The 16,590-nt window shown below is 44.6% G+C and overlaps 1 protein-coding gene across 1 annotated transcript in view; it reads left to right on the forward strand.

The window, feature by feature from the left end:
- UBTD2 (ubiquitin domain containing 2) overlaps positions 1 to 16,590 on the forward strand; it is a 42,184-nt gene that overhangs the window by 9,579 nt on the left and 16,015 nt on the right. Inside the window, exon 2 of the mRNA XM_058035036.1 lies at positions 14,213 to 14,449. Within this exon, the coding sequence (XP_057891019.1) occupies positions 14,213 to 14,449 (237 nt within the window). The remainder of the gene's footprint in view (positions 1 to 14,212; positions 14,450 to 16,590) is intronic.

Genomic DNA, 16,590 nt, shown 5'->3' on the forward strand with positions numbered 1-16,590 from the left:
TTAGTTGTAAATAAGCTTTCAGTTCTTGAGCTCTGCCTCAGAATGGAGACTTTCTAATTGAGTGTGGACAGAGATTATTTTCTGTAGACCTCTGAAAACACTTGGATTTGGGGCTTTTATTCTCCTAAATAACACAAACCTTTAGAAACCATCACAGCTGTTGTTAGAGGTGAATCTCAAGGGCTGTGTGTGCTCTGCCTCCCTGGGAAGTTTTGTGCCCTTTCTAAATATTTGTGCCCTTTCTAAATATTTGTGCCCTTTCTCCTAAATATTGGTGTCATTTTGTGCCCTTTCCAGTTCTCCTGAATATTGGTGTTGTAGGAATTAGGTTAAAGTTGAGGAGGAGAAGTCGTGGCTTTTGATTAAATTATCACTCTGGCAGCTTGAAAATTGAAATTTTAGCTTGAAAATTGAAATAATCTGCTGGGTTTTGGAGTATTGGAGTGCTCAGCAGTGGGGAAAACACAATCACCCCCTTAAACAGGAACCCAAAATTCTCTTTTTTATCATCAGCATGATAGGAGTGGGATGGCTGCAAACACTCCCCATTCCCAGCCTTCCTCCATCCCAGGATCAGTCATGATCAGTTCTCAGGGAGCAAATTTCCCCCAGAATTTTTAATTTAAACTTATTGGAATTGATGCTTACCACAGCCTCTTCACAATATTGCTTTGGGAAATCAACAGGTTCCTTTATAATTTTTTTTTCCTGCTTTATCCATCCCAAATACAGTGTTTTATCTTAGGAATGCCCCTGCTGTTCTTTCAGACTCTGATCATGTTTTTCCTGATGATTGGTGTGCTGCAGGAACCACATTAGCATTTTATCTTATTGTGCTGGGAAACTTATTACCAAGAGTTAATAATTTGCATTGAGCTCACATTAGTTAGGAAAATATTGCAGATATTTTTGAGGTGGGGGAGGAAGTGTTCTGGTTGCTGCCAGTGTCCTGCTTTAACATCTCTTGGCAGCTCTGTCCAGAGGGATGCTGAGCTGCTGATCTGATCATTGAGCCTGTTCAAAATCCATTTTATTAACTAAAAAATCCATTTTATTAAGTGTTAAGTAGTGACAATTCAGCTTAAAGTTGTGCAAAGTCCAAGATGGCAAAGGCTTCTGTATCTCTGCTTCCGTGCTGTGTCAAACAGAATATTCTGCCTTAGAAATTCTACCAACTGATCTAATCTTGCCTTGAAACTCTTTCCAGGTTTGCCTGCTCAAGGGTTCTGTCGCTATCTGATTGCTCTGCCTGCCAAATTTCCAGGCTGGGTTCATCTGCCATTGATAAAGTGCATTTCTCTCTGCTCACTGCCTTCACCCTTCCTTCTTTCACACGTCTGCTTTGGTTATTATGAATTAATCAGGGCATTTTTTCCAGCTGAGGGGACTCTTGCCATGCAATTCAGCTTCAGGGATCTGCACCGTTTCTTTTCTTGTGTTTTGAAACTTTCCAACTTTTGCTGGTTTCTGTTGAAGGTTAATAAATTAGGAGCCCTTTTTCTCACAGAGCATTTTTCTACCAAGATATTTCAGGGATTGATGTTTGTTAAAGGCAGTTTTGATGCTAATAACAGGGGCTGTGTGGATGCTGCTCAGGTTTTAATGCATTTTTCTCCTGCTCATCCTCAGGTCTGAAAGTGGCCCCAGTTCTGCTGCTCTGGGCTTTGAGATGCCTTTGTTCAGAGCTGTGGAATCAGCACTTCCTGGGCATGGCTTGCTCATTAGAGCACAGTAATTAGTGAGTTTGTCATGGACTTGCATGCAGCCATTCTTAGGAATCCTTTGCACTACTGCAGTGAAATCAGCTTTGGGTATTGGGGTTTGATTTCTGCAACGCTTTCAGGAGTTCCTTTCCCTAAACCAAATGATCCCACCTGCCTTGAGGAGCTGTGGGAGAGGTGGGCTCCTGTTTTCAGATGCCTGAAATAAGAATCTCTTTTTAATAATGCATTCTCATTGCCAGTCAAACTTCTCGTCCTTAATTTGAAGCTATTTTCCCTTGCAGAAAGGGCAGCAGGGATGAGAAGAGGATCTGTGTAATAATGGAGAGTTCTGCTTAACTCGGAATTTTTCTTGCAGTCACTTTAGGGTCCAGCAACTTATTTAACCTGTTATTACATCAATTATACCTTAAATAATGGGGAAAAGTAGGAAAAGTGCATCTGTCCTGACAAAGAGCTCTGCTCTTGCTTCGCAGTGATGCCACAGGAGAAATGAGCTCCTGGAGCACTATGGTGAGGAGCTTTTTAGAAAAGACAAGCACAGCCCATGGCCGAGCCCTGCCTCAGCTTTTGCTGGCTCTGGAACAACAGAGAGCATTGCCAGCACCATCCCTGGGCTGCCAGTGTGCAGCCTGCCCTGAGCTGTGGAGAATTAAATGCATTTTCAATCAAATTCTGTGATCCCTGCCTTTGAAAGGAAGTTCCTCAAGGGCTGTGTGTCCGTAGGAAACACTGAGCAAGCACCACTCAGGCCATTAATAGAGCTAAAGCCTGGTGTGCTCAGGGACTTCTGAAAGAGATCAGATTAATTTGCTAAAGGTGGAAAGGCTCTGGCTGCTTTAATCTCGCTTCATTTCAGCAATTGAAGTGAAGAGGGCAGGTTCCTGTGCCTCCTCCAAGGTCCTTCCAGCTCACAAGGTGCTCTCTGTGCATTGCTGCGAGGAGGAGGAGGCCTTGATCAAGTTTCTAATTTTGGGGGATTTTAAATACTTAGGATTGAAGTGACTGGCACAGGGTGCCCAGAGCAGCTGTGGCTGCCCCTGGATCCCTGGCAGTGCCCAAGGCCAGGCTGGATCAAGCCCCTGGGACAGTGGCAGTGTCCTTGCCCATGGCAGGGGATGTCCCTCAAGGTCCCTTCCAGCCCAAACCATTCTCTGATTGCATCAATAATCCTTGAGGCTCTAACAGGGCTGGTTTTTCCCTTTACAGGGGGATAAAAAGGCCTTGAAAGGAGGGAGTTTTAGTTTTTACACTCCCATTTGCAGGTTTGGGTTGGTTTGGGGTTTTTTTTCCCCCCCCCCTGGATGTACAAGACATCCAGGTATTTATACAAGTTGCAACAAAGGCTTGCACGTTTTTCATTTTAGCTTAGATTGCTTTCTAATTATCTGAGCAATCCACTGATGTCCTTATCTGTTATTACTTGCCTCTAACTCGGGGATAAATGTGGATTTCTTAACAAGATGTGTAGTTGGAGGGTAGGAATTCCTTATGAGGTTGCTCATGTGTTCTACACTAAATTCTGAGCTCTATCCAGCATGGGTGCTGGAGTTTCCTGGGGGGTGACTGCCCAGGAGAACAGAGAGGAGTTGAGTTTCAAAATTGAATGTGAAATATTAACTTTACTATGGAAAAGTACCCTCTAAAATAGGGCTGAATAAAGCAGCAAGTATTGTTCTGAGAAATCTAATTTCTTAGATGAAATCTGTCAATGTTTGTGTGACTTTCACTTTTCTTGAAACCAAGCAATCACCTTTCAGTTTTCCTCAGGCACCTGAGGAACATTACATGGGAGTGTAAAATGAAATCATTAAGATAATGTATGTTTGGGATGTGTGTCAGGTAAGATTCCTATTTTCAGCTTACACTGAGCTCTTAATTAACTGATGAGCTTAAGCAGCTGAGATACAGTAATAGTGCATTTAGTTAATTGGCTCATGTGAAACTTTATCCCTGCCAATAACTGTGACACTGGAATAAATTCAAGACATGGTGTTAGATCCTTTAACTAAGCTAATTTAATCATTGGTCATTGTAAAAACAGCCACCAACTTGGAGGCTTTTTTTTGGTCATTACCTGCTGGAATTTGTGCTGGCAGCAGTGACGTGGCAAGCATGGCATGTTCAGCCAAAAAATCCTTGGGAAATGGAGTTGGCCATCTGTCCTGAGCATTATACCTTGAATTACCCAGATTTCAGGGTGTGCTGGGAGGGTTTCATGCAGCAAAGCCAAATTTTGGCTGTGCTGTGCAGTTTTACCTGAGGGAAAAACCTGAGAAAGATGGAGAGGGAATTCTGCAACAGCCCGGAGTGACAGGAGAAGGGGAATGGGTTCACACTGACAGAGATGGATACTGGGGAGGAATTCTTCCCTCTGAGGGTGAGGAGGCCCTGGAATGGCTTTCCCAGAGAAGCTGTGGCTGCCCCCCATCCCTGGAAATGCCCAGGTTGGGGCTTGGAGCAGTCTGGGGTGGTAGAAACTCTCCTTGCCCATGGCAAAGGCTGGCACTGGATGAGATCCCTTCAAACCCAAACCATCCAATGGCTTAATGAACTTTGGGTTTATTGTAGTAAATGCAATTCACTGGTGGCACCATCCAGAGGGTCTCCAGAAGGTTCATCCCCCACATTTAAACACCCTCTGCACAAGGTCCTGCTGAGCAGGGTGTCCTGGCTGCTTCCAGCACCATCACACCTCATCAGGGTTTGAAGAAATCCTCAGCCAGATTTTTTTTGTCATTCTGGCAGGGTGAAAGATAAGGCTGCCTTTGGTTATTATTTTTTTTCCCCTTGAAAATGTTGCTGATGTTGGAAGCACTGGTGGTGTGTTAAACACAGCCCAGATGTCCAGCAGATGGTCCTGTGTCACTTGCCCAGCTCAGAATTCCTGGTGGCCTCGTGTGGCCGGGCTGTGGCTGTGAGACAGAGGCCAGCCCTGGCCACACCACTGCCCTGGCTCAGCCCTGAGAGAAGCCAGGCTTTGGCTTAAACCTGCTGAGCCAAACCCCGCCTTGGCCTTGCTCCGAGAACCCAGAACTCAGCTGGGAGAAGAGTTACGAGCCACGAGAGCTTGAGTAGAATGACAGTGAATTTGTCAGGGTGAAAAAGTGGAATTTTGGGGATTTAGAATGGGCGTTCAGGAGGCAAGATGGAGGAATCTGGCCATGTGGTCATCGTCTTCTTCTCCTCCTTTTTCTCCTCCTTCTTCTCCTTCTTCCCCTCCATCTTCTGCTGTGATGGTGACACTTCTGGATTGGTTTAGAGTAGAGACAGACTGTCTAACATAGGTGATAGGTACTGGAGAATTATTGTAAATAAAGTACATACTGTTTTTAGCAGTCCTGTGCCACTGTCAGTGTGTGGGGAGGCACTTGGCACTGGGAGAGTTTTGGTGCTGCTCCTTTTCCCTGGAGGTGCCCAAGGAAGGGCTGGAGGTGGCACTCAGGGCTCTGGGCTGGTGACAAGGTGGGCATTGGGCACAGCCTGGTGATCTTGGAGAGCTTTTCCAACCTCAGTGGTTCTGTGGTGTCTGCCCCAGTGAACTTTAAATCACTCTTTTAGCACTTCATGCTTGTTGTGCAGAGGTCAGAGGGAGAACAGTCTGAAGGAGGGAGGGAATTTGTGAGCCTGAGCTGTTCCTTTGCAGAACTGGACATTCCCTGGTGTTCAGTCCATGCTGCCCATGAGCCTGGAGCAGTGGGCAGTGCCCTGTCCCAGCAGGCACCAGCACAGGTTGTCCAGGCAGGAATTTGCACTTTTATCTGATGTGTCTAAAGTTTCCCTGGGAACTGAAGGGACAGGAGACATAAAAGGCTTTTAGTGCTTTAAAGGTGAAGTTGCCGAGTTGCATTCTTCCTTATGCTGAGATACATTTAAGCTCTAGGGTGGGGTTTTTTTTTGTTTTTTGTTTTTGTTTTTTTTTTTGTTTGTTTGTTTTTTTGTTTTTTGTTTCTTTTTTTTTTTTTTTTTTTTTTTTTTTTGTTTTTTGGGGTTTTTTTGGTGGTTTTGTGGTTTTTTTTGTTGTTTTTTTTTTTTTTGCAGATAAGCTCTGTGCAGCTTCCCAGTGCATTCCCAGAGCTCTGAGCTGCTCCTGTTTTGGGTGTGTGTGGGGCTGCCCTGGTGCCAAGCTCAGCTGCAATTGAGCTGCAGTTTAAGCCACACACTGCTGAAGTCACAACAAACGTGTGCCCTGTGCAGCCTGCCTCACACAGAATATTTTTCACATTGCTGACAGCTTCCTTAATGGTTCTTGTCACAGCTTTTAAAAACGGTGGCCCAGTTGTGCACTGTAGATGGTGCAGATTGAAGCTCCTGGTGTTGCACTCTGTGGGTTGGGGATGGGGAAATCTTTATCCTCTGCTGTATCCAGCTGAAAACATTCATCTGCCAGAGATAGGAGCGGTTTAAATTCCAGAGTAAACAGTGCTGACAGGTAATTGTGTTGATAATGTCTGTCCCCTGGAGCTGTTTCACCTCACTGAACTTCCCTGCCGGGATGGGGCTGACTCTGAGCCGGGTTTTACAGCTCCTGCTGTTGGACCTGAGCTCAGGCAAGCTGGGTTTGGGGCTCCAGAGGCAGATGGGCATCCCCTGGGCTGTGCCCTGCCTGGCAGCCTGCCTTCCTCACCCTGCCCAGCCCTGAGGATCTGGGGACTCCACAAAGGTGTTCTCTCCCTCAGACATTTGTCTCTGTCCACAGGAGCTGCTGTGCCATGAGCTTAATCAAGATGATTGAGAATGGGATTGAGAATTGAGAATCAAGATGATTGATTGATTGATTGAGAATTGAGAATCAAGGGGATTGAGAATTGAGAATCAAGGTGATTGAGAATTGAGAACCAAGGTGATTGAGAATTGAGAATCAAGATGATTGAGAATGAGATTGATAATTGAGAATCAAGATGATTGATTGATTGAGAATTGAGAATCAAGGTGATTGAGAATTGAGAATCAAGATGATTGAGAATTGAGAACCAAGGTGATTGGGAATCCTCTGTTTGTGCACCCAGCAGGAGGCTGGGTGGGCAGGCAGGACTCAGGAGTGCCCACAGAGCTTTTGGAAATAATAATCATGGAAGCAAAGGATGGTTTGGGTTGGAAGGGACCTTAAAAATCATCTTGTTCAGGGCAGGGACACCTTCCACTGTCCCAGGGTGCTCCAGGCCCATCCAGCCTGGCCTTGGGCACTGCCAGGGATCCAGGGGCAGCCCCAGCACCTCCCAGGGAAACATTTATTCCCAATATCCAGTCTAAATTCCCCCTTGCCAGCTGGCTCTGGGCTGAGGATGCCCCCTCAGGTCAGATAAAATGCACTGCCCTGGTTTTAGTTCTGTTCAGGACATCCCAGGGCTGTGGCCACCTGAGCAGGTCCTGCCTGGGCTGGGATGAGCTGGCATCTCTGCAATATCACAGAGCAAGCAAAGATTCAGATTTCCAAAGCTGAAGCTTTTATTTCTTGCTGCAACACTGCTGGCTCCTTTGAGGGGTGATGAGTGATGAGCTGCCTGGAAATCTCCTGATTTCTTCTGCAGTTTCTGCTGAAAATGATGGGAAAAATGGAAAATGCAGTGGAATAGCTGCTAATTAGAGTCAGTTTTTCTCCTTGTCCAGCTCATCCATACACCCTCATCCTCTCATGCTGAGAAGCCTCTGGATTGACTCGGGGAAGGTTTAATGTGCAGACAAAGGCAGGGATAAGCTGTCCAGAGCTGCCTGGAATTACCAGAGGAACTTGCATTTTATTCCCTGCAGCCTCTTCTGGGCAGTTTTTGGTGTTGAGTAAGAACTGAGGAGGAGCAGGGAAGGATTCCCTGCCCAGCACTGTGTGCCAGGCTGGGGGCACTGGGTGGCACCAGTGATGGATTGTCCCCCTTGTCCCCAGAGGCAGCACATCCATCACTGAGCAGCAGCACATGGTGTCTGCCTTTACTGCTGCTGCTCCTTCCCTTCTCCATCTGATTATTTTGCATTTATTTTCTTCCTTTCTTCACCTCCTTTCAGGTGAGGGAAAGGGGAAATTGCTCAGGGCTTGGCTGGAGGGTTTATTTCTGTGTGCTGATGTGTCTCTGCTGGGTTTGCTGCCCTGAAAAGCTTCACAGTTTGTTACTTGGCTCAGAATTAATATCTTTGGCTCAGAATTAATACCTGTGCCTACACTTTTGTAATATTGCTTTGAGTCTGCAGCCCGGTGTTTTAGTACACAACTATTTCAAGATATAACCTGAATTTCTACCAGGGAAGTAGCGTTCATTTTACCCTCCTAAAAAACCATAAAACTTGACTTAGTTTCAGGCATTATCTTTCCATCTATCTGTATTTATTTGGAAAGTTCACACAGGCTCCCTGAAAATATTAATTCCTTTCCTTGTTAGGAAGCTTAATTGTCCTAATATTTCACTTCTAAGTTTTGCCACTGTCCAGTGCCACTTCTGTTCCAAAATCCTCTTCTTGCCTTGGAAGAATGTGACCACCTTAAAAAGAAAATTGCTGAAAATCAGCAATAAACAGATAAAATTCTGCCATTTTGCTGTTGTTGGGCAAGCCTGTGCTATTTAATGTAATTTAAATTGTGTAAGCCTGTGTTGCTTAATGTAATTCAAATTGTCTGCTGCTTAAGTGCAATGAATTTTCCCTTTCTCCCTCTCTGTTTTCCCTGGGTTTTTGCACTTTTCCTTTGTCCTGGCTCTTCCAGCACCATTGTAATTCAGGATTACACTGGAGAACAACACAAAGAAAATGTTTAGGATGAACTGTGTGATAGTGATACCAAATTACAAGGTACCTCATGAGGAAATTGGAGCAAAATGGGTTTCAAATGGGACTCATTTGATTAAGTAGAGAAGTGCTGGGTGATTGTGGGGAGAGGAGCCCTTGGGACTATTCCTGAAAGAAACTTTCTGGGTAGCAAACTGTTATTTGCATTTCATTCCTGATAGAAAAATACTTTGTTAGCAGCTGAGCCTCAACAGGGAAGCAATCTGGTAAAGAAAATAGTTTTGATCATTGGTTCAAGTTGTAAAACATTTCCTCAGCTTCTCCTGGCTGCCTTCAGGTCACTATCGAGGTTTCTCCTGGGGAGACATCCCCTGTCCTGCTGGGGCTGGGGAAACCTTTGTCGTCTCTCACCACTTAAGCAGTTGGCTTCATCTCTTGGATATTTTCTTAATCAAGGCAAAAGGACAAACAAGAAAATACTACATTTTCTTTTATTTATTATTTATTATAATAAATAATATAAAATAAATAATAATATAAAATAAACAATATTATAAATAATATATTCATTTTATATATAAAATATCATTATATAAATAATATAAAATAAATGATACAAAACAAACAATCTTATAAATAATATATTGATTATTAAATTTTATATATAAAATAAATCTTGCCAGATTTAGGTTATATATAAAATGTAATAATAATAAACAATCTTATAAATAATATATTGATTATTATATTTTATATGTAAAATCTTACCAGATTTATTTTATATATAAGATATAATAATAAACAATATTATAAATAACATATTCATTATATATATAAAATATTATAATCATATAAATAATCTAAAATAAATACTATAAAATAAATGATGATATAAATAATATATTTATTATTACATTTTATATATAAAATGAATCTTGCCAGATTCTCCTATTGCAACATTTCACCATTTTGATCTGGGAATGTTTGCCTACATCTGCTCTTGACTCGTGTCCCACTGTTGGGCTGTCCCTCCCTGGTGCTCTCTGGCTGTGTGTCCGTCCTGCCCCAGATCTGCAGGGGCTGGGGAGCACAGCCAGGCCCTGTTCCTGTGACTGCAGCTGCTGACGAACCTGGAGATCCCCTGAAGTGGAACACATCCAATCCAGGTGGCTCCTCTGCTTTTTACAAGAGCTGGAAAAGACTAATGCTGCAAGCAACATATGCTTGTGTTTCCAAGGGAAGGGAGGAAATTCGCTGTGGAGCACTTGCAGGGATGGAACAGCCAAATTTGGTCCTAATTTTAGTTTTAGAAATAGGTGCAAGATGTTTGAAGGATGGGGTGGGAGGGAAAACTCACATAATGCTGATGGCAGCAGAGGTGTTTGCACAGATAATTAAGATTTGAGCTCAGCTGCTTCAGGGCTGTTTCAGGTAACCTTATCCAGAGTTACCTGGCAGGTCAGAGAGTGGGGAGGAGGAAGATCCCGGTCCCACCTGAAGCAGAGAGAAATTTGAGAGAAGTTCTGCCCTTCTCCAGAGCTCTGAGCTGTCCCTGGCTCAGCCTGGCCATGTTTGATTTGACACAAAACCCTCTGGGGCTGAAATATTCCCAGTTTGATGATGGAGTGCTGTAATTCGGGTGGTATAAATTAGGAATTATGGATTGTGTAGCTGGATATTGGCTTTTAATACACGAATCCTGTGGTAGCAGCTGCTCCTGCTCATCTGGTCCCCCTCAGAAGAGGCACCAGTGATACCCACAGTGATATCCACAGTGATAGCAACATAACAAACACACCAGCTGCTCCAAAGAACTGCCACAGAGACATTTCTTGACATCCTGTTAAGAAACTGATTTAAATATCTGGGTTTATCTGCATAAGGAGCAGAGATAACCTTCCAGATTCATTGCTTTGATGGGAAGCTGCGGGGAAGGGAAATAAATTTACAATTCAGGTGATAAAACAGTCTGCGAGGATTGGAGAAATACATTTTTTCCTTCTGAAAAAATAAGACTTTGTAGGAGTTCAGTGGGGCTGACAGGAGCAATCCTGATCCAGGGTAGCAAGGGCAAATAGGGAATGCTGCTAAATCCTGCAGGAACAGCCCACGTGTGCCACTGGTTTGGGGTACTTTGAGGCATTAAACAGAATTATTAGGATTGGAAAAGAATGTTCAGAAGAGTTTGTGTCCAGTCTTGGATCCATCACCACCTTTCCAAGAGTTTGTGTCCAGTCTTTGATCCATCACCACCTTTCCAAGCAGATCTGAAGGGAGGTTTGGATCCCCAGCCCCAGGGAATTCCTGGAGGTGGCACTTGGGCTGGGGACAAGGTGGGGACTCAACGGGCTGGGAGGGCTTTTCCACCCTAAACTCTGTGCATTTCTTACCCTCTTTGGGATGCACAGCCCCACCTGCACACCTGAGCTGTTGGAACAACAGACTAGCTCATTTTGGAGTGTGGCTGCTGATATTTCACTTTTTGAAAAGTAGACCAGTGCTGATTTCCATATTCCATTCTAAATAAATCCCTTGCCAAAAATATCAGCCATTGGCCTCTGCTGAGAGGGTGACCTGGAGCTTTGCTTCAGAGAGAACGTGCCTTCTTCTTGGCATTTGGAAAACAATTCCTGCTTTCCAGCAGGGTATTAATAATTTCTTACTCGTGTTGAAGTGATGTAAGATGAAAAATTAATGTGGATGCTGCTTTCTTTTCTGGATGCTGCAAGCTGCTGGTGCCTGTGATGGGAATGGTCTGAAATGAAGTCAGGGTTTCCTTCTGAGCTCTAATTTCCTTCCAAAGTGAGGAACAGAAAACTGACACTGTAAATACTTTTAAGTGGTTCAGACTGTTGATGTTTGTTTCTTTATCAGCCTTGTTAACAGAAAAGGGAAAGTGCTTTGATGTGGTCCGAAAGTTTGGTTGTGGAAATTCACATGTTTTGCTTTAGTGACTAAAACATGGGCTGGAAAGGGAAATATTTGGGCGTTTTTGCACATTATTTTTTTACATGGCATAAGTTTCTCTCATCCATTCTGCCCCATCTATCCACAGAGCTAAATAATGAATATTTCTTCAGGGAAGGCATAAAGCTTTTTGGGGATCCTTGAAGCACTTCTATTAAATGATAAACACACCAAAGATCTTTTTAAATACTGGCTTGTGCTGAAGCCAGATTGTGTTTAAAGGCTCAGTCCTGGGATGGATGGCTTGCTAGAGTGGATTTGGCTTTGGAGCCATTTGGAGAGTCCCTTTCTTCCACCACCCTTCCTTCCAACTCAGAAAAAAAAAGAATTTATCACTGGGTTTATGATCACTGCTGTCTGTGTGGGAAGGATGGGATCTCCAGGGAGGAGTTATTGGAGGCTGTGAGGATCTGAGCCTCGGCTGGAGTGAGGATAAATCAATTTTTAATAAATCTGGGTGCAGTCTGGGGCAGAGTGGGGAGCAGGGAGAGGAGTGGGCTGCTGGATTTGCAGTGGGCTGAGGGAAGTGCCTTTAACCTGCTTCCATAATTGATGGTTGGGGACAAGGAGAGGGCCCTGTGGGACAAATCAGCATCCATTGAGTGGATGCAAACAGATGTGAGCTAAAGTGGAATGGAAAAAAAAAGATATCCACTGACCCAAATTTCTTGCAGTGTGTCCTGTTCTGTCTGGCTGAAAATGTCATGCTCTGGCCGCTAATCCTTAATAAGGAAACAATTCCTCGTTGGGGTGTTTTCCCACATGTTTTTAGAATTTTAGCATGTACAGAGTTTAATGCACAGGCCCATTGCTTGAGGCTGCCCCAGCATCATCTTCCAGGCTTGCTCAGCTGAGCCTTGGACTGGGAAAGGCTGGGCTGTGCCAGGAAACTCGGTGTTTTGTAAACACTGGGGCTTGCAGCTCTGCAGTCTGCTAAATGGTCAGCGCTGCTTTGAAAAGCAAATGGAAGCAGTCCCATGGAAGCAATCCCCTGGAAACAAAAAGCAATAAATGCTTGTGGTCACTTGAAAGGATTTAAGAGTTTATTATTGTTGTGTTGTGCGTGGGACACGAGGAGCGGCTGGAGTCGGTGGATGTGGGCCATGCAATTGTCATTTGCTACTTTTAATTAGGAGCTGACTTTGTTTCTGTGCAAATGTAGGAGGCCAGCAGGGTGGGAGGGATGGAGCAGCTCTGCTGGGATTGTTCAGCTGCAGAGGAGAGGCTTTGGGGTGACACAATTGTCTGAGGGAGCTGCAGATGCAGACAAAGGAAAAGATGGAGAGAGAGGATTTCCAAGGGATGGAGGGACAGGACACTGGGAATGGCTTCACACTGACAGGGAATAGGTTTAGGTGGATATTGGGAAGAAATTCTTGGCTGTGGCCCCATCCCTGGCAGTGTCCAAGGGCAGTTTGGGCAGGGTTGGAGCACCCTGGGGTGGTGGGAAGTGTCCCTGCCATGGCAGGGGTGGAATTAAATGATCTTTAGGGTTCCTTCCAACCCAGCCCATTCTCCCATGTTTTTAATCCACAGAAAGCTCATTCCTCTGCACAGCTGGCACTGTCAGCTCACCAGCAGGAATCCTTTTCAAACTCCTCTTTTCCACGATTTACACTTCAGGTTCATGGACGTGTCTGTCAGCCTGAGCCAGCAAAGGAAGCTGATCATTCTTTGCTCTTATGGGGTCAGATTGAATAAAGGCTTAACCTCCTGTTGGGGGTTTTGGTCTCCTTAAAACCTCTGTGAACTTGGAATCTCCTGCTGCAGCAACAGGCACTGATGGGGATGAGAGCAGGGAGTTTTAATCTGTCAAATTTATACCTGTGTGATAACCTCAAAGTGGCTATCACACCAAAATAGCTGTAGTTCAAGGGAAACAAATGGGGTTGTGTTTATTGAGAAGGAGTAAAATGCTCTTTAAACCTTGATGGATTCCTGGATTTCCAGGGGAAATCAGCAAGCAGGAGGATGCATTTGCACAGAAACAAAGTCAGCTCCTAATTAAAAGTAGCAAATAACAATTGCATGGCCCACATCCATATCACCTCCCTTCTCCTGAGCTCCACAGTCCTTTGAACTCTTGGGGAAATTGAGGAGACTCTGAGTCTGGTTTTGACCATGCAAGACTGGTAAAAACATAAATATCTCAAGAAATGAAGATCTGAACTGTGAGCAGGATATGAATAACACCCCTCTCACTGCATCACCTGGGAGGGGATGAACAAAAAGGACCAGGCTTGAAAATTCAGCTCTGGGGATGCCTTGGGAAGGCTGAGCTGGAACAGTGACCAGACAGAGCTAAAGAATAAAGCAGGGATTTATGGAAAGGATCTCCTCCATGGATGCACCTTGGGCAGCACAAGAGCCCAGCCAGGGCTGCACCCAAGATGAACCAAAATGGTCAAAAAATGAACCCAAGATGAACCAAAACGGCCCCAAAATGCACGGCCGGGCACGGGCTCTGTCCCTGGGATCAGTTCTGCTCCATTTGCACCTTGCAGTTCATTGTCCCATTCCAGCTTTAGCCCAGGCAGTCCCACCCTGCTTGTTTTTCTCTCTCCAGCCCACGGGGTTTGTGCTCCTGGGCTGAGATTTGGGTCATTTGTCCTTGGTGCCCAGCTGGAGCAGGAATTGTTTTGTCTCCCTGCTCTGTGCACAGAGCTCAGCATCCCCTGATGTGAGCCCAGACCCACACACTAAAGCAGCACAGAATGTGAAAAATAGAAAAGGTAAAACCCTAAACAAAGCAACCAAAGGGAATTTTGTGGTGTTATTTTGATGATTTCCTTTTTGCTTTGTCCCCACAGTGGCTCTTGGTCGTAACCAGCCCCTAAAGAAGGAGAAGCCCAAATGGAAGAGCGATTACCCCATGACGGACGGGCAGCTGCGCAGTAAGAGGGATGAATTTTGGGACACAGCCCCGGCCTTTGAGGGCAGGAAGGAGATTTGGGATGCCCTCAAGGCTGCTGCCCACGCCTTTGAGAGCAACGACCACGAACTGGCACAAGCAATCATTGATGGTGCAAACATAACACTACCCCATGGTAGGTGCAGCTCACAGGACGTGGCTTCTCCAGAGGGTGACAGGTTAAAATCCTGGTGGTTTTACCCCAAAAATCAGTGGTGGAAAGGTTTAAAATATCTGGGTTTTATTGTGAGTATGCTCCTGTTCACAGTTTCCAAGCAAAATGGTGTTAATATATAGAAGGACCAAAAAAAAAATCTGGTTTTTTTGGTAGTTGCTGCAGTGGAACGGGTGATGTGGTCCATGGGAATACTCAGCTTGGGTCTGGTCTTTCCAGGCAGCACTTGGGACTTTCTGTAATCTCTTGGAACACCTGGATGCTCCAAGGCACCATTTTCATAACTTTTTCCCCAGCTTCTCTTTGTAAGGAAGTAGATTATTTTTCCCTCCTGATTTTATGAGTTTCTTTGGCACTTGAACTGATGGGGTTTTTTTAAACTTTCTCTTCTGAAGAGCCTGAAAAAATTTCCCCAAAATTTGGGGCTGGCAATCTGCTGTTAGATCCTGTGTGAGATAAACTGCAAGGTCTTATTTTGGGTACTTTCCACTTTGTTTTGTTATTCTGAATCTTGCTGGGTGGGATTTTTTTTTCCAAGTAATATTTCCCTTACTCCACAATTCTGGAATAAATCACTTGCCTGTATTCCTAACAGAAATACAGTGAGAGGGGCAGGCAAGAAGTTCCTGATCAAGTCGCCATTCGGATAAATGGAAATAATAACTCGGAAATTGCATTTTTGCAGACCTAAGGGAGTTGCTGCATTGTTTTTAGTTGCTAAAATAACAATTGTAGGTGCCAGGAAAATTTAATTTATACATGGGGAAGGTGGAATAAAATCCAGGTTACCTCTCACTGTGGTGCCTCCCTCACATCAGCCTGCAGCCCTCAAAAATTCTTTAATGTGAGAAAGTTCCTCTCTGTGAGGCTCTGAGTCTGTTTGACCATACCAAAGCCCGGTAAAAACATAATTATCTCAACAAATGAAAGTTTGGAGGCAGGAGCAGCGAGGGGGATATTATTTCTGTAATGAATTTGATGAGCCCCCATGAATGAGCTGTTTTGGCAGCGCCGGGTTGTGCATTCAGCACTTGAGGGGAAAACACTCAATTTATGGCATCAAACCCTGCAAAGAAGGTGTTTGGCACACGGGGCTGTGCTGCCTCGTGTTAGAGTGGCACAGCAGCTGGCGGCTGGGAGGGAGGAGCTGGAGAAAGCCGAAGTTGAAGCGGTTTAATCCTGCCTGGAAGGCTCAGGGTGGCTTTGGGGGCACAGGGCAGTGCCTGGTGTGGCTCAGGAAAACAGGGGAGGACGGCTCATGGGCAGTACAAGGCTCCCAGATTTGGAGAACAAATGGATGTGAGCTCTTAAATCTGTTTTTCCAGCAGTTTGCTTTGAGTCCTGCCCACTGCTAATCTGCTTTTTAAGGCCCACATGCAGAATATTCAGAGTATCAGAGAAATAACTCAGAAATCAAAGCTGTACCAGGGGCTCTGCTGCCCAAGGCAGGCCTAGCTTGGGGCTGAATTCCAAACACAGAGAATATTCAGAATTTTTACCCAGGATGTGGAGCTTACTGGGGATTTTTCTACCCACAGAATTGCATTATTTATTTTTATTCAGCTTCCTGACACGTTTGGGCATCAGCTGTTGGCAAAGTGTGACCTCCCCAGTCCAGAGAAAGCTGCTGCTTCTAGAAATCCAAATATTCCATTGGCAATGCCATGGCTGAGGAGATTATGGATCAAATCCTCTCATTATTTTGGGAAAAATTGGGGAATGGGGGAAATAACTGTGAAGAAATTCAGCTGTGATGTCTGCAGCAGGATCCTGTGGAGGTTCCCCCTCACATTCCCCATGGAGCTGCTGGGCTCTGCAGGGCACCACTGGCACTGCTGAAATTCATCTTTTAGCCCTTTTTTGGGTGTGGGTTTTTGTTTTTGTTTTGGTGGAGGTTTTTTTGGGTTTTTTGTTGTTGTTTTTGTTGTTTTTTGGGGTTTTTTAGGTTGTTCTTTGTTTTGTTTTGGGGTATTTTTGTTGTTGGTTTTTTTTTTGTTTGTTGAGATTTTTTGTTTTGTTTTGGGGTTGGGATTTTTAGGGTTTTTAGTTGGTTTTTTGTAGTTTTTTGTTTGTTTTGTTGTTTCTTGTCTTATTTTGTTTGT

This window comes from Melospiza georgiana, chromosome 15 (genome assembly GCF_028018845.1).
Source record: "Melospiza georgiana isolate bMelGeo1 chromosome 15, bMelGeo1.pri, whole genome shotgun sequence".
Taxonomy (NCBI): Eukaryota; Metazoa; Chordata; class Aves; order Passeriformes; family Passerellidae; genus Melospiza; species Melospiza georgiana.